The sequence below is a fragment of the Ascaphus truei genome, chromosome 5, assembly GCF_040206685.1.
Source record: "Ascaphus truei isolate aAscTru1 chromosome 5, aAscTru1.hap1, whole genome shotgun sequence".
Lineage (NCBI taxonomy): Eukaryota > Metazoa > Chordata > Amphibia > Anura > Ascaphidae > Ascaphus > Ascaphus truei.
In genome coordinates this window covers 60,328,394-60,352,820 of record NC_134487.1, presented here as the reverse complement: position 1 = coordinate 60,352,820, position 24,427 = coordinate 60,328,394, and the positions used below count along the sequence as shown (strand labels likewise).

Sequence of the window (24,427 nt, the reverse complement as noted above, 5' to 3'; positions counted from 1 at the left end):
ATAACAAAGATACGCCCTTTCCTCTGTTGCTCGACTGCTAAAACTCTGACTCAGGCCCTCATTCTCTCCCGTCTTGATTACTGTAACCTCCTGCTGTCCGGCCTTCCTGCCTCTCACCTGTCTCCCCTACAATCTATCCTAAATGCTGCTGCCAGAATCACTCTACTCTTTCCTAGATCTGTCTCAGCATCTCCCCTCCTGAAATCCCTCTCCTGGCTTCCAATCAAATCCCGCATCTCACACTCCATTCTTCTCCTCACTTTTAAAGCTTTACACTCTTCTGCCCCTCCTTACATCTCAGCCCTAATTTCTCGCTATGCACCATCCAGACTCTTGCGTTCTGCTCAAGGATGTCTTCTTTCTACCCCCTTTGTATCTAAAGCCCTCTCCCGCCTTAAACCTTTTTCACGAACTGCCCCACACCTCTGGAATGCCCTTCCCCTCAGTACCCGACAAGCACCCTCTCTATACACCTTTAAGACCCACCTTAAGACCCACTTGCTTAAAGAAGCATACGAATAGCACTGTGAATATTCTGAACACATGATACATAAAGCTTGGCCCCCTGCAGACGCACTTACCGGAACTCCCTCCCACTGTCTCTGTACGTTCTCCCTACCTACCAATTAGATTGTAAGCTCCTCGGGGCAGGGACTCCTCTACCTTAATGTTATGTTTATATCTAAAGCACTTATTCCCATGATCTGTTATTTATATTATCTGTTATTTATTCGATTACCACATGTATTACTACTGTGAAGCGCTATGTACATTAGTGGCGCTATATAAATAAAGACATACAATACAATACAATGAGCAAGCTCAGCGGCATCGTGGCCACAGCCTCACTCTTTTGTGAGCTTTTTGTTATTGGATGACTCAAAGTATTTGATTTTACTTACCTTTACTTAGGTAAAATTTGGTTTTACTTACATTCCTCTTTCTATAAAAAACAAAAAATAAAAAAAGAACATTTGTGAAATATGGTCCATGGGGAACAATACTAGTTTACTTTGAAATAAACATCACAACTTTAACTTGGTTTGCTTCTTAAGATGGTTTCGTGTCTACTGCACCCAGGTCCCTCTAACTCAGGGGTGCACAATCTGGGGGGCCCGAGATTCTCCACGGGAGGGGGGGGGGGGGGGCGCAGCGGTTACAGAGGCCCAACTCTTCCCGAAGCAATTTAAATTAAATGCCGGGAGAGCGGCGAAGGCCTCTGTAACTTTACTTACCTGGGCTCAGACAGCTTCTGGCAACACAGCATCAAATGACACCTCGGGTCACGTGACGCCGCGTTGCCATGGCAACATGATGTGAGAATGCCAGAGCCAAGGTAAGGAGAGGGGGGGGGGGGAGAAAGCCGGCAGTGGAAAAAGATTGCGCACCCTAGCTCTAACTGATCCTTTTAGTACAACATTGGTACACTGTACTGTGCTATAAGATTGAATCTGTTCTATAAGTTTCTTGCTTGTAACCTTTTGTTTTATATTCCATTACTTATGTAAATTTATGTTTTTCTTTTCTGTTTTGCTGTTAACGGTTTTCTTTCTTGTTTGCATTTACCTTCACATTTTTAATGTTCTCTTCCCCATATCTTTAAATCATTCTAAATAAAGAGCTAAAACAAAGTCAATATAGATTTTCTTTTCTGACATAAATGACATTTTTGTTGAAAAATGGTTTTGCAAGTAGGAGGACAATGCCACTGTTGTTGTTACATGTCTCTTTCAAGATGTATGTAATAAGTTTAAACTTTCAAAATATCCTGAAGAAACACCAAAGCTTATGAAGCTCATTTTAACTGGGGAAGTAATAACCTGAGGGAATTTGCAAAGGGAGGTTTTGTCCTTTCTTCTCTCACTGGAAAAATACTTTAACATATTCTTAAAACTTTTTAGCTAAAAAGTAAGATGCAAGAAATGTTAAATATTTCATATTTTGTTTTTATGCTCCTACATTATTGTGCTAGATTTTCAAGTCAGATCAGCAGATTATGTATATATGCATTCTGTAGCACATTAAAACAAAATATCAGATTTGTATGACAATGTACAGTATGCCATTTGCAGCATTAAAATGTTATCTCAAAAAGTATAATTAATCTTTGCTTGTTTTTGTATTTTAAGTATTCTCTTGGCATAAGAAATACATTTTACAAACACATACTAAAAAGATGTCTCTTCAATGTAATAATTGAACTTTAAAAAGTGTTAACAACGCAATATACAATAAGAATTTTAAGCACATTTAAGGCGGCTTTCCTTTTCTCTCAACACTCACATTTTTCACCAACTGTTTTGGAGATGCAAGTTTCTGAAAATGGATGTTCACCAACCATGGGTGATAGAGTAGTGTGTATATGTTTGTATATATATTTGTATAGAATATATACACATACATGCTCAAACACACACTTCTTTAAAATCCTTATCTCACTGTCAGAAAGGTGGCAATGGGTTTTCAAAAAACATAGCAACAGTTGTGCTGGTAGACCAAATTAAGATCTACAATGAAACCCAATGAATCCAGAATATTTCATTCATAAAAACCAAAAGGGTTATCTTTGTGTCCACCAGAAAACAAAGGGACAAATAACAATCTGATTTTTACGAAATGGGGATAAAAAAAAGATTCTCCTGCAATATTAGATGTAATAGTATTTTTTCTTCCATAACCAGAATTCCATGCTTTGCACTTTGAACATTTAAAGAAACCTTTTAATTTACTCAGACATTCTGGTTCTATGGTCACTGTTTATTAGTCCTCAAAAGACTCAGCACTCATTTTTGTTTTAGTTTAGAAGCTTTTGTGACAATCACTGTGGAACGATGAGGGATAAAATCTATCAGCGAATTGTTTTGTGTTAGATTTGTTATTTTTTATATATATCAAAAACTTCTTTATAATATTGTATAATAAAAGAAAAAAAGAATTGTCAGAAACCACATTCTTAATGTATGCGTGAGTAATCAATAGGGAAATGAAGATGTGATGGAGCCTATTTGGAAGAAAAGAGAAAATGTATCCAAATAACCGTTATTTTCTTTTATTGGAACCATACGACTGTGAGCACCGTAGGGTTAAGTCCATCTTTAGTTTGAGTAGAGCAGGAAATTGAATTCTGCAGGTAGTACCATAAAAGGCCCCTACTCCTACTTGCAGGTACAGTAGTCTTTGGTATCTCCAATTGCTGAAAAATACAACTGCTATATATTAAACATAAGGCGGGTAACTATGTTCCCACTGCCATATGGTTCCAGAAAAATAAAATTACGGTAAGTTGGATACATTATCTCTTTTTGTGTTCCCCATGGCAGTGGGCACCGTAGGTACATACCCAAGCAATTGGAGAAAACCGTATCATGTGTATGGCGCTCAAAGCCAAATAAGTGCAATTCTTAAATAAGAAGGTGCTTAGTGAATTATTTAATAACACAATCTATAACCAGATAATTCTGTGATGAGACAAAACAAAAAAAGGTGAAAAAATATAAAAACTCTATTAAGTGCTACTCAAACCCTTTTCTGGGTTGCTTTTTCTCAATCCTGTGTGATATCTAAGTCCAGGTGATTCATAAATCAGTGGCAATATCATGTCCTTATGCGTCTGGATGTGTGGTAACCTTCGTGCGAAGAATAAAATCCAAATAATGCAGACTGATAAAAGTAGTCTTTTAGTCAACTAAATAATGAACACACTCACACGGTGTCATGTTATAACAGGCATATATTAGACAAGATATCAATTAGTCGCTGGCTGAGACCCTAAGCGTTCACACCGCTCTCGTCTTCAGCTCTCTCCGCGTCTCTCGTCTGCGATTGGTTGGTTACCACACTTCCTGGTTTGAATGCCCAGATGTAGATTCTAGATTATCCACTTTTCCTTTTGCTGTATGAAATTGCATTCCCAGGAATGTAATGATTGTGTTGGAATTAGTTGGTTCTTGTTTTTGTTTACAATCCAGTCATAACGTAGGACGAAAATTACTACCTCTCTGTCTTATAACAATCGCCATTTCCTTTGTTATTTTACCAATAGTTTGTCCAAGTAAGGGTATATTTCTATTCCCATCTTCCTTAATTCTGAGGAAATGGAAGAGACGTATATTGGTAATATTCCTGATTTACTGAGAATCTGAGGAACTTTTGATGTTTTCTTTCTACTGGAATGCACAAGTAGGCATCTTTAATATTGTATTGTATGTCTTTATTTATATAGCGCCATAAATATACATGGCACTTCACAGAAGTAATAAATGTTGTAATCATATAAATATCTATTGATCTCATTTAAATCGTAAGGTTTTACTTCCTGAATAATGGTTGTCACGGGAGACCAGTACTTTTACACTGAAACCACCAGGATCATTAGCACCAGACAGGACAAAGCTGTTGAATAAAATTGGGTTTATTCTGGCACGTCAGCAGACAAAACAAGATACAATACCAACTGGGGGCCTGGGGAGTAGACTCTAGCCTCGCTAGGTGCAGGGGCCTGCTTCAAGAAGATCCAAACTCATTTACAGAATATTTCTCAGTCTCCCAGATGGTACTCTGAGGGAATCTCCCCACTCCGTCCCAGAGTGTCTCTCAGTCTGATAGCCTCTTGCTCATTCTTATTACCTTTTCTTGCAGTAAGTCTTTCAGAATGACTCTCATTCTTTTAATCCTTTTTGTCTAAAAGGATACATTTTGTTTAATTTCTTGGGAATAACTTTTTTTTTTTTTTTTTTTTTAAATCAGGCTGAGCCCATTCTGCTTGTATAATATCCTTAATCCCTTGATGGATCGGAAAACACCTGGTCTTTTTTTTGGGTATCCCCAAATAATTTATCTGCTCTATGACTTACCTTCTAATCCTCTAATTCCAATATTTTCCTCATTGCTTTTATTAGACGTTCAACCAGTTCTAGATTGAATTCTGATTATTCTATCAGAATCTCTTGGTCTGAGCAATCACAGTATTCTGCTTCTGAGAAATGCTGATATTGTACCTCTGATTCATCTGACAAGGACTCCCTCACTTTAGCCAAACTGGTTTGAGATCTTAATCTTTTGTGTTGGTTTAGTCGCTTGTTACGGAGTTACTGTATTCTTCATCCATGACAGAAAACTATTAATCTGTTCATGTGGATCCCCTGCTGCTGCAAGACAATCTCCACAGAGTTTCTTAGTTTCTAATGCAGGTTTATCACATGCTGCACACAATTTTGTTTATTTTTTTATATCAACTTTATATTTTGGATGCAGAACCTCTATTGCCACTTTAATAGTTCCCTCTTCTGGCTGTATCACAGAAGAACTATGGTGACAAAAAAAAACTCACCCTGTTTTAAGAAATGACCCTTGCAGCAGCCTCCATGCTGATCCCTGCAATATTTGCAGCTAATTTGTTTTACTTTCTGTGAGTTAATTTTTCTGAGGCTGTTGCTCTGTCACCTCTAACGTCATTGTCAATTTGTTCAATCAGGAGCGCTGAAAGCATTTCTGCAGCCATACTTGTGTCTGCGGGTGGGTAGCACACATGCGTGAAGACGGGTGTGCGCTATTAAACTACGTGGGATGCCATGCAAAAAAAGGCATGCCCCCGCATCAGCTTTGTTACCGCTGCGTACTGAGATGCATCCACGGTCTGCCGTGTTGCATGGGCCTCCAAACAAGAACTCCCCACGGTGCTTATATGTCGGAGCTGCAGGAGGAGAGAGGCTGACAACCCCATGGATTAACTGCAAAAGCTGCAGTCTGGTGAGTCCTTTACAAAATAACACAACACTACTCCTACCTGTAGGACAGAAAAAAGACTACCTGCAGGTAGGAGGAGGTTTTTTTTATGGTACTACCTACAGAATTCAATTTCCTATCCTACTGAAGCTAAGGATGGACCTACGGTGCCCATTGCAATGGGGAACAGGAAATATCAATCTTTCAAGGGAGAATTCCAATGTGCCTCAAAAGTAAAGTGTCTGAGCGGTGCATCCTGCCTGTCCTCACATATGGATGTGAAAATTAACTAATACAGCTTAACCCCGTTATAGCGCGGTCCTCGGGGGCCACCCGATCCGACCGCGCTAGATCCGGGGTCGCGCTAGTTAAAAAAAATGGCCGCCGCGCGCCCGATTGGAAGGAGGGAGCTGGAAACCCTACATGTCCACCAGGCCCGCCAACAGCGACCCTCCGAGTCCAGCCACAGCCTGCTCCTTACCTCCACCCCCCCCCCCACCACCGGCGGCATCCATCCCCTCCACCGGCATCCACCTCCTTCCCCCCGAGGCCCCCACACCTACCGGCCCGTCGCCCGGCATCCAGAGACCCTCCGCTCCCGCCCTCAGTCTGTGTGTCTCTGACACACCACTCCTACGCGGCCCTCCGAGTCCCAGCCTGCTCCTCACTCATCCCCCCTACCGGCATCCACCCCCCCCCTCCTACCGACAACCCCCGCCTCCTCCCGATGCCAGCTCCGCTCCGAGCTCAGCAGCCGACACCAAAGGTAGGGAGAGGGAGTGGGAGGGGGTGTGTGAGTGTGGTGTGGTGTGAGTGCAGTGTGCTGTGTGCTGTGCAGTGTGTGCAGTGTGCTGGTAGTGTGTGTAGTGGGCTGTGCAGTGAGTGCTGGTAGTGTGAGCAGTGTGCAGTGTAGTGGGCTGTGCAGAGTGCAGTGAGTGCAGTGTGCATTGTAGTGGGGTGTGCAGTGTGTGCTGGTATTTTGTGGGGTGTGCAGTGTGCAAAAAAAAATGTAAAAAAAAAAATTTTTTAATTTTTTTTTTTTTTTTTTTTAAATTCGGGGTCCATGCTCAAACCGCGTTATAGCGGTTTGCGCTATAACGGGGTTGAGCTGTATAATTCAAAACCTTTAGACAACTCAGTTTGGAGAAATGTACGGTATGATTGGGAATACTCGGAGACGGGATAAAGAATGAATGAAAAACAAACAAAAGTATGTGAAATCATCACAAGGAGGAAGAAATTAAAATGGCAGTGGGCTGGACATTTTTACATTTCTTGTTGAAGAAAAATGGTACTTGTCTGGATTCCAAAGGTCAGCATAAGACCAAGACACTGACCAAAGTAAAAATTTGAGGATGAAATCAGGAAATTTGTTGCAACAAAGTGAAGAGATGCTTGCAACCGTTGGAAGATTCATCCAGCAGTGGATTAACAAGGGCCACTAATGATGATATACATACTGTACACGAATACATTTACTTAACAATGCATAGATGTAATGGATACATTATTATTACATGATAATAAAGTTAGACATACTCTTTTGTAGCGTATGTTTTAAAAAGTGAATGCACAAATGCAAAATAAATTAATGCCAATCACATTAGTAGTGTTTGTAAGGCACAAACACGTGAGATTCACATGCTCAACTTAAAGACCAAAATATGCTTTTTAATAAATGCTTCTGTTTTTAAACATTTTAACTTAGAGAACTTGCTGAAGTCAATACAGTACATTACCTTGAGGTATTTTGCTACTTCCACATGGTTATCATAAACCAGAATGTCTACTGTCAGATTTAGCAGCTGGTGCATGAGAGTTCTGTCTCCTTCAAGGGCATCATCTTCTACACATACCTTCCACGTTGGGGATACACATTTAGTACCATCCCACACCTACCAGGAAAGAAAAAGGCCAAATCATTTTATCTTGGAATGTTAACTCCTTCACAGTGAAAAAAATATATGTAACATTTTTCAAAACTGACTTATTTTGAGATAATTAGCATTGAACACTAAAAAGTTATCTGCCAAGTGTGATTTTTCTATTATACACCACATAGCCGCTATGTATTAAAAGTTACAGTGCCAATTGAAAGAAGGATAGTAATCGGTTTAAATGTGCAGTACATCCTATTACCAAAGTGAATTTATGACAATGATGTTTGATTACGTAAATATGTGAAACCCAGTGACTTGGAAAGGCGCTTAACAGCTATAAATGTGATAAAACAATAAAAGTTGGTGAAAAAAAAAAAAAAAGTTGGTGAAACTGAAATATTCTCTCAACCTTCCAACTCCAATATAAAAGGGCTGAAATTCACTGCCATAGAACATGTTGCACAACATTGGAGAGGACGGGACAGAAATTTAGACTTAAGTAAAAGAGAGATGTACTGGGTGCATAGACTCAATACACTAACACCCAATGGTCTAAATGTAGACTTTGAGATTGCACCTTTTCTCTAGTCACTGTAACTGCACTTTTCGTTTTGATACATGTCAGTCTTATATTATTAATTTATATTTTATATTTTATAAATTTTATAATTATGCTGTTGTCTAACTCTGTGTTGCTTGATTCAAGTACCCATTATTAACTCATGTCTCTTTCTGTCCTCCCTCCACATACAAGCATCTCTCCCCATTGGCCCCCTATTAATTGATTTTTATTATGTTTTTTTATGTTTTTAAATCTGTGTAGGCATTTTAGCTTTTTTCAAATCCTCTTAAAATAGAGTAAATAAACTTATTTATGTACTTCATGCGTCGCTTTTTTGGACCACAGAGATTATGTACCCATTCTGGGAGACTCTGTGTGTAACTGTGCTAATTATTGTAGTATAATTATGTTGATTGTTTTATTAATTGCCTTAATTGAGTAGGCTAGTTAAATAACACCCAGTAGGGGACATAATCATTGCTCCTGAGGAAGCTGCGGTATGCAGTGAAACGCGTTGAGCCAAGCAAGTCCAGCCAGCTAGCAGAGCCCAGCTGAATTCACAGTCTGGTAGTCTGACTATCTGCTGCATCCACGGAGGCATAGCTGCGGTCCGGCGATCCTCTCCCCCTTCGATCTACCCGCTCCTACCGGAAGTCGTCAACTCCAGGCCAGGAAGTGACGACAGACGCCATCCATCCGACACCGGACGAGGGGGCACCCTCGTGGAGGGTTAGTGAGTGGAGTGGAGGACTTTTTTCATCTGCCGAGCCGTTAATCAACTGCCTAAAGAAACCCCTATGTGAATGTGCTCATTTAATATATTGTGAGTACATGTCTTACACATTTCTCTGATAAAATCTGGTGTTATCTGGTAAAACACTATTGTTTCCCTTCATCTCTGTATGATTGCATATGACTGATTGGGAGCTGATGCCGATGTGAAAACATCATCCTGCCTGCCACCAGCCCTTACTGATGTATGCTGTTGTATGCTGCGGTCCTAAGCTGAGGTGCCCAAAGACCCATCTTTAAAAACAAACCTGCTATTTTGAATCTTACATTTTATAAGTAGGTTATCTACAAGAGCCAAGTTTCACAGTTTGACCCACATTTATTATAATACTGCACCATGATTATTTTTGTATTTTTTTCTGGGTGTTCCTGAGGATACTGCTCCCTTCCTACCCTGGATCCTGATTACGTAAATATGAAATCTTGATGAACCTTTCACTGTTTCCCAAGCAACCAAATGATTTTAAGAGCTTGCACAGTAATCTATTTTTTTTCATGATTGCACTGCATGTTCATTCACTATAACTAGTGTCAAACTGCAGCCTCCCTCCCCCCCCCCCCGCCCCCCCCCATCCCTTCTTTTTCTACTTGGGAAAACAAAAATTGTATTACAACACATAACAATAGTTGGTATCATTTTTTAGATTTGTATTAAATGAACATCAATAACTAAAGCTTGATCATTTCATTTACGTCCCATGTGGGACTACACCTTGTTTGTTGGTATATAATCAATATAATTCCTCTATATGCAGGTGTTACGCTTGTTTTGTCACTGAACTGTGCCGCTGCAGTCTGAGAAAAGTACAGAAGTTGCTATTTTTGACAGTTGTGTCCATGAACACAATGGTTTTCTCCCTTCTGTTCCACAACTCGCTATATCACAGTATAAACAAAATGAGGTACTTGCAAGGAGCACAAACTATTACTACTGTATGAGAAATATGTTCAGCCAAAATGGCCTTTTCAGTCCTAGGAAACACTGCACTTTATATGTTCATTCTCTGGCAAACATTTTGAGGAGAGTATTACAGGACAAAAGCAGGGGTCCATGATCCAATAGGGTTAAACAGATAAATCTGAGGGGGAGGGAGTAATGATGTATGTATGAATGTATGTAGATGAATATGAAGGACTATTTACAAAATGTATAAATTCAATCTATAAATGTACTGTGCTAGGGGAGAAGAGGATTACAAGGTTGGAGGAGATTTTAAACTTTCTAGGTGGGATGGGAAGGGATAAGCAAGATGTAATGGGCAAAAAAGAATAGATCATAACTGGGATCCTAACAGCTCTGGATCATGGGGGTGGAGGGGAGGATTGGACAGCTCAGGTAGGGAATCACCCATATTAAATACAGATAATACTAGAAAACGTACAGTCCATGAGAGTACAAAGGCAGGAGCAGTTAAACTAACAAATCGTAGAACATAAAACAATAGTACATACTGGCAACAACGTTAAGTACATGCTTGTTAATACAAAAAGCCTTGCAAATAAAATGGGAGAGCTTGAAATACTAGCCAGGAAAGAGCAGTATATACAGTATGATCAGCATTACTGAAACATGGGCTTTAATGCATGATTAAGTAAGTAATTTAGAGGATTGGTACCCCCTTTTTTATTTTAGAAGAGGTAGTAGAGCATTTTTATATGTAAAACTAGATTTCATATGTCCATCTTCCTTATGTTGCTTTCACAAAATCTGACGAATTATTATTGTTTATGGAATATGGTTCATAGATAAGTTTTATGACAGATTGACAGCTACCCCACAAATGCATTTTACTATTAAGTGCCTGAAATTATTTCACTAGGATTGAACTTTATAGAGAGACACAAATATTTCCATTTAGGTTTGGACACAGGAAAGCAAAGAATTTTTACATGAAATCTTTTTTTCTTTTCTAAAAATGTTCACTCCTTTGCCCTTTAATTTCTGGAATCGTCTTATTACCAAGATTATAGGAATCTAAACCCTACATGTTATGCTTAAATCATTAGCCTGTTCCAGATAACTGAACATCATAAAGCATTAAACACTGCCTATTCAGAAGATTCTGGTTATGAACCACAAAACTAGTGCAAGGTATCGCATCACTATGCAGTTCAATTTTTTCTGCTACGTGTACCGTTCTGTAAATCATGAGTGGTGGACAACAGCTGAGCACAAGCAGTTCACCAAACAGACGATTAAATAGTTTATAAGATGTATTGTTTATTGTAATAGTTACACAATTTGGGCTCAATATTTATGACTCCATATTTCTCTGACGCTCAAGGTCAAAAAGAAGTAACATTGCTTGCATAAAGGTCCCCTATTGTATACAAGCTATGTATACATATAGTATACGGTAGATGTATCATGTTATTTGCTAGTAAAATGCAAAGATAATGCAAGTTTAATACATTATCTTTAAATGCAAGATACATGTTATTTAAAACTTGTATAGACTTAACAAAAAATCTAAGTTTTTGCATAGTTTGGACTTTAAGTTCCATAAAACCGGAAACATACTTGGAGACTTTTTCATTCAAACAGTTTTGTCCACTTTTAATTTCTCGTTTAAAACAGTGCATAACCCTAAAATGGTTCCAGCCGGCACAAAAGGTGACTCGCACCAATGCTGGCACTGTTGCCAAACAAGAGGTACAGTCGCATTAAGGGGTGGTCATTGGGGTAAAGAGGTATACCAGCATCATCCCCTCCACACTCATAAGTTCCGCTTCCCTCTTTACGCCCCCCCCCCCCCCAAACTTTTCTTTCTGGTACTTTCTCTGCAGCTGTGCTAAATTGTTCCATCAGAGTGGTGCGCTATGCACGCCGCACCATACTGCGATATAGCGGTTTAGAGCAAATATTTTCTAGCATGGGTTTCACAATGTAAATAAAGGTTGGGAACCACTGTTCTATATAAAATACTGCAAACTGCTCTAGTCTTAATTTTTTGAAGTTTTTTCTGATTCCAGTCTATTAAAAATACCACAGACTCTGAAATTCCACCTCTGATAAAACAAAGTTCTTTAGCAAAGCCTAAGCAGCATCCTTTGACAGAAAAAGAGCAATCTGCGGTATAGTAGTTATCTATGCTCATGGCGGGCAGCCATAGAATATAAACCAGACTTGCTTCTTTACCCAGACTTGCTTCTTTACCCAATACAGCTCATATTCTCAGACCAGCTTTCTGTTCAGATTCAAGTACATAAGTAAATGAAGCTTGGAGTAGGCATTAAACTGATCTATCTTAAGTTTCCACTCTATCCATTTTCCTGTCCGGATTGCAAGCTTGAAAAAAATCATAAAAATCTTCACCTATTGTATTAATGTCTTCATTTTGTTATATCTTTGTATGTTGGATTGTTATTTCATTCAAACCCATTGTACCAAATTGTGAGATGTACTGTAGGAAAACTGTAAATTAATAGTACATCATATTTTATTTAGAATATTTTACCTTAAACAAAAAGGAGAAGTAGAAGCAAAATTACAGCTGACTACTGCATTTTTAACTTGATAACCAGTTGGGGAAAAAAACCACTTGAAACTGTAAGAAAGATAGGGGAAAAAAAAAAAAAAAGAGAAATCATACTACAAAAGAGTCAATGGTAGGCCATTGCATAAGTACTGTAATTAAAGCAGCAATCCCAGTCACTTAAAATTAGAAACAAAGGCTGCCTTTCATTTTACTTTTGAAAAGTCCTTTAGCTGCGGTTTTCAACAATGCCACTCCTTTGAAATGCCATTGCTATACTCTAGAGATACCAGTTTCTGAAAATTTACCTCAAGGGACATTAAAATGGCTTCTGCCATTCACACCCAAGCATGCCATAGTAACAGCTAATGCCAGTAAAACAATAAATAGATGGAAACAGCAAAGTAGAACATTTTGAAAAGAGTAGGAAAGACCACCAGTTCGCTATATGACTATATTTTAGGGGGGGGGTTGGAGGGGCGTTGTTACTATAACTCTTCTACTTGTAGCCCTGCTTCCTAATGAACGCAGGCCACTATCATATGCTGTATTACCTGTAGGCTCTCAGGGTCTGAGCCTCTGCCACGGAGAGCCTGGGGTACACACAATACTTATAACTTGGTGCAGCGCCTCCACCTGCGACAGCTTCCGCCAGAGGGGAAGTGGGTCTTCGCAGGACTTATATACCTTCAACACACACACAGCAGTGTACCTTAACCAATCAACTTTACTTGCAATATTCTCACACATATATCCACAGGTGTCCCTCCCTAGAGGAAAAACTCTAATCAGCGTCACGGCGAACGCCGACCCTCCCGTCTCCCTCCACCGGGTTATCCCACCCGTGTCCAGTTCCCTTGGGAATAGTCCTCCCACCCTCAAGTGCGTTAGATATATATATATATGAGTGCGACTGCGCAGCCACTGTGTCCCGAATGAATGATGGTACCGTTGGTGCACTTGGAGAATTACCTGCCGGGTACTCCATAACCCGGTGCTTCTACAAATCTTCACAAAGGGTCAGCGAGGTGCAGATGTCGTCAGTCGTGGATGTTCCAGGGCGATCCCACCCGGACACGCTGCGGCATGCTAGCGGGGTCTGAGCCCCGACCTCCCGCCACTTAGAACTGTCCCGGTGATGGTAGTGCGGCAATAAAGGGAACCGGAACCTCACTATGGCAAGTCCCTAGCTCCGCTTGTCTCTACTGGGACTCGGGGCCTAACTGGGCCTGGGGCATGCGGCTTACGTAGGGGGCGGTTGGCCTCCCTACACCGAAGCTCCGTCTCCTCTCCTCTCCAGCCAGCTCTGACCAACGTGCGCGCAACCACCTCCTTAACCTCGCAGCCCATTGGCTCAGCCCTATCACGGGGACCCGCGGGGGTTGATGGGACCTGTGTCTTGCTACCTCCCTCAAATCGGAACTCTCCTCCTTCGCGGGCTTTGCTTACTCTTGCCTGCGAATGCGCAACCTCTGGCTAAGTTAAGTCTGCACTGGTGCCAACCATAACATGGCGTCTTGCACGACGCGGAGCCTCCGAATCGGAGCGCTCCCTACTGCAGCGTACCCGCCCTCAACAACAACAAGGGCGAGAAGGGGGTCCCGGCTGCATACTTATCCACACTGACCTTTAGTAAACTGCCATGTTTACTTAAGCACTAATTTGAAGCAGTTTGGGACTTGGGAAAAATAAATTGTTCAATTGAAATACTTGTCACCGTACATTATTAACATGTACAAATATACATGCACAAAGTCTTTGCTTGTGGCAAATTACAATTTTTACGAAATTCCCTCCTGCCGAGTTTGTTTTCTCTTCATTATATTAAAGGAAAAACAAATGTTAAATGGCATCAAAGAACAGACAAGCTTACAGAAGAAAGGACATTTTGCTTCACAGTTGTGCATCTGTATTGTAGCACATATGGTTTCAGTGATCACCCACTGCGTTGAGATCCAGAGAGCAATCTAAGTTTGCATAATAGTAGGTCTGACATACTGCAGTATAACATCCTATAGTCTTTGCTCTAGCACACATAAAACAGTACTTTGATGCATGTCAAAAACTGAAGCCTCTTTTATAAATATTTATATATGAGATACTATCAGAAGGGCAATTAAATTGGATACCTACATCAGATTATTCAAATCAATTTAAGGCTTATTTAGAATTCTTGAATCATAAAGCAATGTACAAAAAATGTAGCTTCTTTCGACCTTTGATGTGTATTGTTCAGTTATAGAATGTGTATTTGTTTAATATAATGTATTCCAATGTTCACTTGCATTGTATTTAATACATAAATGGATTTATTACTTGTCGCATGCAATCAAAAGCACATTAAAAAGTGTAAACTTTACAAGTTACATGTCAGAACATTTAGTAATTATTACTGAAAAGTTAGGTACATTTATTTAAAAACTATAAGAACATATTAAATAAAAAATAAATTAAAAAAATACCTTGTGATACTTAATCATCACACTTTGTTAATAGGCACATTTATACATTAGAAATAGGCAATAGCCAAGAAAAAAAGGCTGGACCTATAAAGATGTACATCATGTATGTATGTCTTTATTGATATAGCGTTTAACATCTTTTCTTCTCTTCTCTCTAAATACATTTGTTATATAAAATATAACTACAAACAGGTTGCTATCCGAATCTGTCCTGTACAACGCATTTTTTTGAAAACCACTTCTCTAACTTTACGAAAACAAGATTATACCAGTAAATAAAGCATAGCACATTTTTATTTGCAAAATCGCTCGATGTTCCCAGCAGCTCCATTTGTTTGAACGGAGCTGCAGTAAATCTCGTGTTAAACATTACGTCAGTGGTAGTGCAATAATGGGAGTGGTAACATCTATTAAATTTGTACTGTAAATTCATTATCATATATTAAATATCTACTGTTATATATTTACAAGCTGAACTCGCTTGTGTGTCTTGCAAAGAAATAACAAGCACACTGCCTTTTTGTAAAATTCACATAAGCCTTGTCCTATGGTTTCAATTATGAAAAATGTTGCGTCCCTCTGTGGTATTCTATTTAATTAACGATTCACTATACAGTAGCCACTATGGCATTTCTAACTGAACAATACTACAAACCATTTACTTGAAAAAGGTCATATTTTATAACATAATTGCTAGAACAACAAACATAATGCTCTGGTAAGTTTGGTACAATGTGGAAATCAAATCAGTAGTGCAGATCAGCAAGCCTTAGATGTCATCTCTTCTGCTTTTTGCCCTCTGCTTTAGAAGCAAGGAATAATTAAGCCTCCATTGTACAGTGAGGATATGTCAAAAAGTTACATAGTATGAGAGAAATAACATTTAAAACCAACGACAATAAACATTTTACCTTGAGAAGATATGATGATTTATCCACTTCTGCTTTTCCAACAAGTTGGCAGGTCAAGTCAAAAAACTTTACTGGTTGAATATCTGAGAGCTTAACTCTTGACCCGGAAAAGTTATGGCTTGCTGCCCAATCACGTAAAACTTCTATAGTTTTTTGGTCCTCTGTATTAAAGCTGAAACATTTACTGGAGGTTCTGGGAACTATCGGTGCTCCAACAGTTCCATCAAATACTAGGGCTGAAAAGCCACTACTGTTAATGCCTTGAATCTCATCATTGAATTTCTGGATCTAAAACAAAGAAACAATCGTACCATGTAAAAATAAATGTACTTTCCTTAACAGTGATAAACATACATTTAGTCTCTGTTTTAACAAGTAAATATAATCATTTCAAACATCTAAGAGTAGAGCACGGCATGAGTTTTACTTTGACCTACTGTACTTAACCTGTTAGAGGTGTGGTTTTGCCTTTGGCCAAGTTGGTGGAGGTATGAGTATAGGGACTAGTGTAAGGGAGATCTACCCTAACCCTGTAGTCTGGTCTGGGTAATTATTTATTGGTGTCATTCAAATCTGGTAATTAGTGATTCTATGTTTGCAAATAGAGTCCTCCTTGGTGCTGGAACTTCCACTCGTGCTCAATACAATGCATAAAAAATATACAAATGTAGAGAAACAATGAGGAGTAACACACTTAATTAAAGATGCTGTCACACCTCTGTGAAAATGGTAACACTAGATGCAATTTCACCCTAAAAACTCCAGAAATGGTGATGGAAATGACCATAAACATACACACACCACCAAGCAGTTAACCCTTTCCAGTCTGGATCAGTAACCTAGGTGTAACCCAATCAATTAAGATGTATTTTATTACACCATAGTACTCCTCTATTAACTACAGTATCATTCACAGTGTAATCTAGAACACTCACATCAATGGAGTTGAAGATGAAAAAATTGCACCTCTACCGGATGGACAATTCTCAGCAACAATATGTGGAAAAGAAAAATGAAAACATAGCACAGAACTGCTAAATACCAAAATGTAATGAATCAACATTTAAAAACAAACTCCTCATTGTTTCTCTACATTTTTATATTTTTCATGCATTGTATTGAGCACAAGTGAAAGTTCCAGCACCAAGGAGGACTCTATTTGCAAAGACTGTTTCTATGGGATTTGGATAATCCCAGAGGACTCACGGCTGCAGGACTTTACGATCTAAGTAGATACCTTTTTCTTGATATATTACTTGATTTTATGTTTATGTTAGATTGTTTGTAAACATTTTGTATATTTGATATATTTGATTTGTTTTGTGGTAGTGCTGCAGTTGTGTAATTGCCAGCTAGTGATTGTGTGCCTACTGTACATACAGTATGTCTGTGTATTTGACAATTGCCAAGATGCGCCAAGTGTCAATGTGGGGTATGGCACCCCAATCAAGCGTTAACTGCCATTGACTTGAATAGCAGTTAACACCGGATTGAGGTGTGATACCCTGCATCAGCACTTGGTTATTTCCCCCCCATCTATTTAATTTATATGCTTGTCTGTTTGTACATCTGTACAGTATCAGTATATATGTCTATGTATGTGTGTATTTGTCTAGTGTAGGTGTTCATTTTTTGAAGGCAATTCCACTTATTGAAGCTGTACATCAAAGTATCTGTTCTGCCAAACTGGTGAAATTAACACTTCATTTAGATATTCGGGTGATACGTTTACCAGTACAGAATCTTTTATATATAGGTATAACCTCAACAAAGGTAATAGTCTGTCAGGGTTTCAGTCAATTTAGGAGATCAAAGATGCTGTTGGGAGACATCAGGGCCAGGGACGGGACCACTAGTGTAAGATTTGCAGGCCACCCTTCCACCGTCAGGGACCTCAGCAGGGCCCCTTTATCCTCAGAGGCTGCAGGTAAGCATGCTCTGCTCTCCTCTGTTGCAGCCCTCCCTGCCACACCTATAGTCCCAGCCCATAATTCTCTCCCCCCAGACTAATAACTATACCCAATATCTATCCCCCACCCACAGCCCATATACCACTTACCTCCCCTCATTGTCTCCCCCTCCCACCCAAGCCCACAATTACTTCTTTCCCTCCTCCAACAGGCCTATAATTCCTTCTTTACCCCTTTGCCCAAAGCCCATAACTCTCTCTCCTGCCCCCCACCAAGCTCATACCTCCCTCCCCTCAAGTCCAAACCTTTTCTCTCTCCCCTCCCCCCAACACAAACATACACACACACACACACACACCTTCCTTTCACCCTAGGCCCATATCACATTCTCGCCCTCCTCTCCTCACCCACTGGCTCATAATTCCCTCTCCACCCCCAGGTCCATAATTCCCACTCTCCTCCTGCCCTACTCAGGCCCATAATTCCCTCTCCTCCCAAGCCCACAATTTCTTCTCTCCATCCTATCCTCAAGTCCATAAAACCTTTTTCTCCCATCCCCCACCCAGGCCCATACCTACCTCACTCCTGGAACATACCTTCTCCTCCCAACCCCCCCAATATATCCTTCTTCCTTCCACTCTAGGACCATATCTTCTTCTCACTCCTCCACCCTCCCCCCATCACCAGGCTCATAATTCCATCTCCACCCCCAGGCCCATAATCCCCTCTCTCCTCATCCCCAAGCCCATAATTTCTTCCCTGCCCCAGGCCCACAATTCCTTCTCTCCCTTCTACCTCAAGCCCATAATTCTTTCACTCCCCCCTCCCCCAAGGCCCATAATTCCATCTGTCTCCCTTCCTCCCCCCAGGCATACAATTACATCTCTTCCTCCCCCAGGCCCATAATACCCTCTCCCCGCAGGCCCATATCTCCCTCTCTCCTCCCGCTCCAACCAAACCCCATGCCTCCTCCCCTGACTTATCCTGTGATACATGTGCAAGCAATTTTGCGTTTACGCATGTGCATGCACATGCACATATGTACCCATTTGTATGAATGTACATGCACTTATCTGCGTAGATCCATACTTATATAAATGTACTGTATGTTTACATGTGTTTGAACATTTAATTATGCACATGTGGTTATAGCTGATTAAACGTGTGTTTTTATGTGCTTATATGTATCTACTTTTTTTTTTGGCCTCACGCAATCACCGAGAATAATTAATTGCATAGTTCTTCATAGATTGTATCTCTAGCTAGGAAAATGCCTTTTCTACCCTCTACTGGGGGGTGGAGAGAAGTTAAGGGGGGGAGGGAGGGCACATTCAGTTTGGGAGGTGGAGGATGGGGGCCTGGCTATTTGGGTATGCAACGTATGTCCCTGCTTTGTTCCCCCCCTATGGAGACCATAATTATGCTAAAGGGCAGAGTACATACAAAATGGGCTCTGTACTCCCCAAAAATCTGCAAAAGGGAGAAGTTTACCAAAAATGTAAGGATGCCTCCATTGTACACCTGTACAAGAATATGATCACACTGTATGAGACGACCACTTCAGCATCTCACTCCTCTGAATACCTGGGAAACTGCTGATTGAGATCTTACTGTACATTTACCATGTTAAAGTGGTTAATGAGAGCGAGTAAAGCTTTCAAGCTGAGCTTTAAACTACAGATGCAGCGGCCGTTATTGGAACAAATCACGGAGCCAGTTTCGTGTGTTCTGCTGTATTCCACGCGGCATTAACGCGGCCCATCACACCAGGCATCCGTGTTTATCGCAGTTGCTTTATTTGAATTTCATGGATTCTGTTTCTATGTGTGCAATGAAATGAATGAATTGTAATGTGTACAGTACTGTGCCAATTTCAGGTGTTTCAAAACCAGAACACTAAAATGCCATTTTCTGCACTCTCGTCTTAAGGCGGTAAGGTTGGAAGAAATCATGCGCCATGACACGGGTATTCCGAGGTATACAACGCATGAAGTGTTCGAATAACGGCCGCTGTATCTGTATTTATATGATATTCACAGTGACAAATTGAGGAAAAGTACAGTGACAAATTGAGGAAAAGTGCAGTGAGCAAATGCATAGACTGTAAACTAACGAGCAAGGCCCTCATTACCTCTTTGTATCTGTTTGTTCTAACATGTATGTAGTTGTTCATGTTTTTGGAATAGGCATAACTCTGCACCCCATTGTACCGCGCTGTGGAATATTTTGGAGCTTCACAAATAAACGATAATAATGTCTGTGTGTTCATTGACCTAATTAAAGCTTATGAATGTCAATAGAATAGGTTTGTGGAAGATCCTTAGCATACTGGACTATGCAGAAAGATTCTTCATGAAGATATGAAAGCATATGTTGTAGACAATGGTCCCACTTCAGATTAATTTTTGTCACAAATTTGAGTCAAAGTGGATTGTGTACCGGCACCAGTCATGCTCAGCCTTTTGTTCCAAGTAATACTAGCCTCTGCCTTCTTCGACTATAACAGAATATATAGTCATCTACTTAACTTTAGCAGAAAGGGATCAAAATTTAAAAGCTCCTGTTTGCGGATAATTACAGAATAATTCTGTATTTAGCACAAGACCTAGAGGACCTCCATGATATCTTTGCAGCATCCTCCAAAGACTTAGGCCTCATTATTAGAAGTCAGAAGTCATGTTCCAACCCACTCATAGCCAACCTACAATCACAATTGATAGAAAAAGGCTCAACATGGACACATTTACCCATCAGCACACTATCTAGGTTAGCAGTAATGAATTTCTCTTGGTGACTTCAAAGCAAGTATAGCCCTCCCTGTCCGGCTCCCTTGGGAGATTACATCGGTGTAGTTGTGTATTTAACATCAGCATAAATTTACCTTGTCTCAGGGTGCTGGCTATGGTTGCCTGGGCGATGGAAAAGATGGGCGCTGGGAGTTTTTATAGTACAACTTCAACCTGTATTCATGGTCCCAGACTTAGGCTGAGGACCCGCTGCGGTCGGCGGCGCACGCAGCCATGTCATTGTCACTCACCAGCTCCTGAGTTCCTCCCGAGCCGGCCCCAGTCCACCTCACTGCAAGGCTCGCTGCGCACTGTGATGTGTCAGCCAGCAGGGGATACACAAGGATCGTGATCTGGAGCGGCGATACGTCACGTGGTGTGGCAGGAAGCCAATGAGGAGGGGAGATCGCTGGCCGGGGTGTGGATTCTTGTGGATGGTGGATGTTTGTGTGAACGTTGTATTGAGAGGGCTAAAACAATATCAGCCATGTCCCCTTATTGGTACACGGACACACGGACTGACACACACACGTCATGGCTAAGCCCCAACCCCCGTGATGTGGTCCGCCCCCTGGTCATGGCCCCTGCCCCGGAAAAACTAAACTGCAGACCGCAGTGCAGTGACTTGCACGCGCCGCTGGCAAGCAAGGCGGCCGTGCAGGCGCGTGGAGTAGGGCCTTAGCCTAAGGAACACTGCATTTACATTTACAATAAGACTGACATTGTTGTACCTTGTTTTATAAATACAATTATCACTCTATACATAGTTCTTCCCTGGGGGCTTTCTTCTAACACTCCTGGGAGGTGCATACACTTGTTACTGATAGGAATACATGTTTTGGATTGGCCACTCCCCTCCCAACTCTCCCCATTGTTTCGCTTGCAAGAGCATTATCTTGTCTTGTTCTGTAGAGTTTATTCTTACACTCCTTTCCAGACAGGTTTCTGCTACTTTCTCAGGGGCTGTACACTCTAAATATGGAGTTCCGCTTGTAAGGCTGATCCCCTGACATCCTAGAGCCTCATCTATGCAGCTCTCTGTGGCATGTCTGCATTTCCTCTCTGGGACCTGCATATACAGTATATCGGTTGTCCATGTTATAGGGATCCTAACTGTTATGGTACTGTCCCTAGCTAAAACACTAAAAACAAGGACACCTAATCTCTTCTTTTCTGGGGGAACTCTCCCCCAGCTTCTACTCCCCGAGGCTCCTACTCACCTCTCCTTCTGAAACCTAACCTTTCAGAATATTCCCTCTGACTCTTATACCCCCTACCACGTACTATAGTTCCATGTGTCATCACAGGGTAGAGCTTATCATCCACTGCTTACTATTAACTCCTTAGATTACATTAGTAACTAACAGCTAGAGAGAGGGGGGTGTGAGGGTTACACACAAGCATAACAATTGATCATTGGAATAAAAATTAACGTATACACATGGAAAATAATGTTCAACCAAGATTGCTGTTGTCATCCCTAAATAATAATCACATACTTAAAATATATCTGTAGAAAAGTTAGATTATGGGACTAAGTTCATTTTTAGTGGTGATTGAAGAAAGCAGAAAAATAAGAGTAGAAAAGCAGTTCATCCAGTATAACATGAAAAAGAGATCCAATTTATAATCTAGACAAGCAAAGAATGCTGCCAGCAGCAAGACTTAAAAGACTGTGCATAGTACAGTATGACGCAAGTGTCTGTTTGCCTTGGACATCTGGTGCAGATGAACAGTGAAGCTTTAATTATTACATTTGAAAATTCAATATGATCAAATTCTACAATGACAGAAGAATCAATGCATTGATTTTTCTTTTTGGCACAATGACTGTATAGAAAGATTTTCGATTTTAATTTTTTCACAGGTGACTTACATTTATTGTCATTCAATACATACTGTAAATAGGACTTTTCACTTATTACACCTACTTTTTTTTTTTCCGTTAGGAAAAAGGTATTGTGATTATCTCATGTGGAGCAATATTTTAACTTTTCTATGAAAAAACAATATAAGACAAAACAGGGGACAGGCAGGGGGGTTACAAAATATAAAATGTTCATTAATACATTAACCAAGCTGTGCTAAAACTATACATTTTATGAACATTCTTGAGCACGGTCCTGTAATAATAAATTCAACTATGTAATGTACTGTAATTTGTGATGATGCAGTATTACTGTATGTTTCGAGACTTTTTAAAAGCATGCATGATATTTGCTATTGTGCTTATTTAAAGCTGCAGTTCAGTCTTTTTTTTAATTTATTTTTTTACTTCAATAGTTTAATGTGGGCAATCTCTAATTACCTAAAGAACTGCATAGCTGCCGGTCAATTCGTTCCCGTCTATTGATCGGCAAAGTTTGGTGACATCTTTAAATATGGGGAATGTAAATTGTTGCTATAGGAACAAGCATGCTTGCTAAAATAGAATACAAGAAAATTGGTCTTTCAAAGTTGTTGTTTTTTAAAACAGAAAATGCTAAAAGTATTTTTTCTTACTACAGAACTGATTTATAAAAAACCCACACATGCAGCATATTGCCTGAACTGCAGCTTTAAGTTGAATGGAAAGATTAGACATATTTTAACTGTACATGGAGAAAACAAAAACAAGATGAGCCCCAATTCTACATCCAATATAACAAATTATTTAGTTAAAATTATATATTATTATGTACTGTATTTATCTATATCCTTTCTTTATAAATATGGGTCATTTAGTTCAGTAATTTAGCCAAAATATTTTAAGGCTTAAAATATTTTGCTCAAATTATTGAATTAAAAGACCCATATTTAAGAAGAATATAGATAAAATACATAGTAATGTACTAAATAATTTATCATATTGGATGTAGCATTGGGGCTCCTGTTTTTTGTTGTGTACATTAAGTCACAAACCCAGTAGTACTCCAAATGACACATATATATGATGCAGTGGGTGATGTGTTCAGAGCTTCCAGGGATTGTGTGTTTGTTAATTGTCAACTGGTAACAGTATGGTAGTTGGTGACCCCTCGTCACCTGTAAAGCTCGCCTTTCCCACTTTTTAACTGGCAGGTATTTTATATACTGTACTTGTGAAAGACTGGTCTATAAAGACATTTCTCCCTCCATTACAGAGGTAAGTGAGAATTTTCACAGTTAGTCTTAGGAGCTGCATAGGGGGTCATGCCTTGGTGTGGCTGTAGGCTTATAACGATTTGGCCAAAAAGTTTAACTCAATGACACATACTTTTGAGAAGACAAAATGATAAGTATTTAACTCTATACAGTACTTTGCCATTTGGATGTAGCATTGGGGCATTTTGTTGTATACAGTACATTTGGTGACACCCAACAGCACTCCTTTTAACACAAATAGATATGATGTGGTGGCTGGTGGGTTCAGAGCTTGTAGGGATTGTGTGCAAGACTGTGTAAATCACAAGGAAAAAAAGTAGCAAATGCCAGGATTCACTAAACGCCGATGAGGTACCGCATTTGATCCGGTGTTACCTACCATTTACCTGAATGGCCGTGAACTCCAAATAAAAATGTTGCATTCAGCAATGATCTTGAGGTGAAAGTATATAAGTGTGCATGCACATGTACCCGACCTCTACCCCTCAAGGTGTTTACCAGGTTGCTGTGAGGCATTAATAGCGGGGATAGGGTTTGCTGGGCCACCCTGTGTTACCATGTGGATACTGATGTCAGAAAGGATATAAAAGATAGGGGGAAGGGTCTTGAAGTTAAGATGGCACTGAACAAGAGAAGAGGAGCCTTGGGGACAGTAGATAGGAATGTTCATAAAGTACTAATAAAGCAGGGGGACCTGGTCTGTGCTATGTTGTAGATAGAGATAGTGCCCCTAAGTTAGGATCCCAAAAGACTGAAGAGTTCAACACATCTAAAAGATAGGAAAATGGCATACCTCAGGAA

The 24,427-nt window shown here is 40.1% G+C and overlaps 1 protein-coding gene across 3 annotated transcripts in view; it reads right to left on the bottom strand.

The window, feature by feature from the left end:
- Positions 1-24,427, bottom strand: part of POT1 (protection of telomeres 1) — a 241,937-nt gene that overhangs the window by 82,167 nt on the left and 135,343 nt on the right. For all 3 annotated transcript variants that reach the window (XM_075599879.1, XM_075599877.1, XM_075599878.1), the window contains 2 exons: positions 15,808-16,095; positions 7,464-7,619 (listed from right to left, as the gene is read on the bottom strand). In XM_075599879.1, the coding sequence (XP_075455994.1) occupies positions 7,464-7,619; positions 15,808-16,095 (444 nt within the window). The remainder of the gene's footprint in view (positions 1-7,463; positions 7,620-15,807; positions 16,096-24,427) is intronic.